General features: G+C 51.7%; 1 protein-coding gene across 1 annotated transcript; it reads right to left on the bottom strand.

Moving 5' to 3' along the window:
* Positions 1–21: 21 nt before the first annotated feature.
* On the bottom strand, positions 22–1567 carry LOC105462000 (G-box-binding factor-like). Its single transcript, XM_011708522.1, has one exon. It carries the CDS (start codon positions 1558–1560, stop codon positions 76–78), a length of 1485 nt encoding a protein of 494 aa, XP_011706824.1. The 5' UTR covers positions 1561–1567; the 3' UTR covers positions 22–75.
* Positions 1568–2020: the final 453 nt, after the last annotated feature.

Here is a 2020-nt window from a genome sequence, read left to right as displayed (position 1 = left end):
AATATTTCGTGTTCAACACTAGTTTATTCACTGGTTTATTCTTAGCACTAAAACAATTTCACTTTTACGATACTTTTAAGATTTTTTAAATCGAGGATGAAGAAACAAGAAAAATGTAGTTTCGCCAATAATAGAAATTATGACAGCTTTAAAGTCAACTCCGTTCACATTTCGCACATTCATCCGCGTCATTGCACGCAACGAGATAACGATAACAAGGATTACTAACCTGGAGAGCGGGCCGCTGGGCGAATGCGGCGCGGAGGGGCCTTGATCGTGTTGATCCTGATGATGATGGGGAGTACCGGAGGCGTGATGTGTGTAGATCGAGTCAATATATAGCTGATCGGACACGCGCTCGGCTTCCTGCAATCCGTGATTGTTCTGCACCGACGGTGGTTGCATAGCCGTAAGATGCGTAAAAGATTGCAATCTGCCCTGATCAGTGGGACTGTAACCGGTCTCCTGGGCTTGGCGATGCGGCGATGACAGACCCTGATCGTCGTGTGGACTATGGCTGGAAGTCGGAGAGCCACCGACGGTCCTCACCGATGGAGAACCGCCACCGGTCGGGGCAGCTCCACCGGCGCGGATCTGATGTTGCAGATAAGGCTCCTCGGACAATACATCTTCCAAGTGATGTGATGTATGATGATGATGATGATTGCTGCCACTGTTGCTAGACGTAGTGCTCGACGAAGTGAGATTCGGGAAGAGTACACCTAAATAATCACCCCGTGCACCTCTCATGGCTGCGGTGATGCTGCTCACCCCTCGATCCACGTCCTCGTCAGTTTCTTGATGATGTTGCTGCGGATCCTCGAGATGACGGTGGGCAACGGATGATAGAGCGGTATGCTGATGTACCTCGGATAAATGGTGATGATGCTGCTGTTGCTGATGATGATGCTGATCCGTCGTGGTTGGTGAGAGTGTCTCGGTGCCGTAACGATGCATCGTGGAGTGAGGCATGTGACTGTCGGTGCGGCGTCCCTCCGGCGCGATGGAGGCCTCCGTCGGATGCCGGTTATCCCCTCCCTCGGGAATCGGGACCTCTCTCGCCCCAAGTTGAACATACTGTTGTGCCTGTTGGTGTTGCGGCGGCTGCTGTTGATGATAGTGGTGGTGTGCGTCATGCTGTTGTTGGTGGTGCGATTGGTGGGGAGACTGTGAAATTTGTTGTTGTTGCTGCTGCTGCTGCTGCTGCTGCGATTGCTGCTGCTGCTGTTGTGCCTGTTGCGGTGATTGGGAAGATGAATGGTGCTGCGACGGATGTTGCTGAGATTGTTGCGGTTGCTGTTGCTGCTGCGACTGCGAGGAACTCGTCGCCGAGGGCTGGCACGGGTTCGTCGTCTGTAGGCAGGGCGAGCTCACTTCCATCTCGTAATACGACGTCGACGTCTGGTTCAGGGGCGGCCCGTAACTGTCGTCCATCGCCCACCAGCTACCGTCCACGCGTCCGAGTTTCGATGGACTCTCGCCTAAGTCCATGTGGAATTCCATGCAGCCGACACCACCCTCTAATTTGCGTTTTCCTGCCGTCGCCTGCAGACCCATCATTGCACAACTCTGAAAGCATCCAAAAATCGAGCTAACATTAGTTTCATGTATTTCTTCGCGCGCATCTAATTCTATTTAAACAAAAGACGTAGTTATCTCTAGTTATAATTTCATTATCTTATATATTCAGCCGCTACGACTAAATTTATTAAGGGTCAGTTAATTATCTCAAAGTTGTACTCGTCGGTGTTGATGTAACAAAGTCGAATAGGCGCGTTTAGTTTTGCGCTCGGAGGCGAGAGAGTAGGCACGAGAGGACATGACTCAGACGCTCGGCACTCCGTCGGAGCGATGGAAAAAGTGACGTCACGCGACTCCCTAGCTCCGCCGGGAAGAAATCATCAGCGGAACGCGGACGATCGCTCGCTGGCGAGCGAGTCAGCCTCAGACTTCCAGCAGCAGTATCTTAAAGACACTCACTGATAGATGTACGACAAAGGAGCCCATAAGCGAGACAAAG

This window comes from Wasmannia auropunctata, unplaced genomic scaffold, assembly GCF_000956235.1.
Source record: "Wasmannia auropunctata unplaced genomic scaffold, wasmannia.A_1.0 LD273101.1, whole genome shotgun sequence".
Taxonomy (NCBI): Eukaryota; Metazoa; Arthropoda; class Insecta; order Hymenoptera; family Formicidae; genus Wasmannia; species Wasmannia auropunctata.
The sequence above is the reverse complement of the archived record's forward strand: the minus strand, read 5'-3'. Positions and strand labels throughout refer to the sequence as shown.

What these genes read in the sequence shown, in the direction of transcription:
- LOC105462000 (XM_011708522.1), bottom strand. Translation starts at nt 1,560, where the DNA reads ATGATGGGTCTGCAGGCGACGGCAGGAAAACGCAAATTAGAGGGTGGT.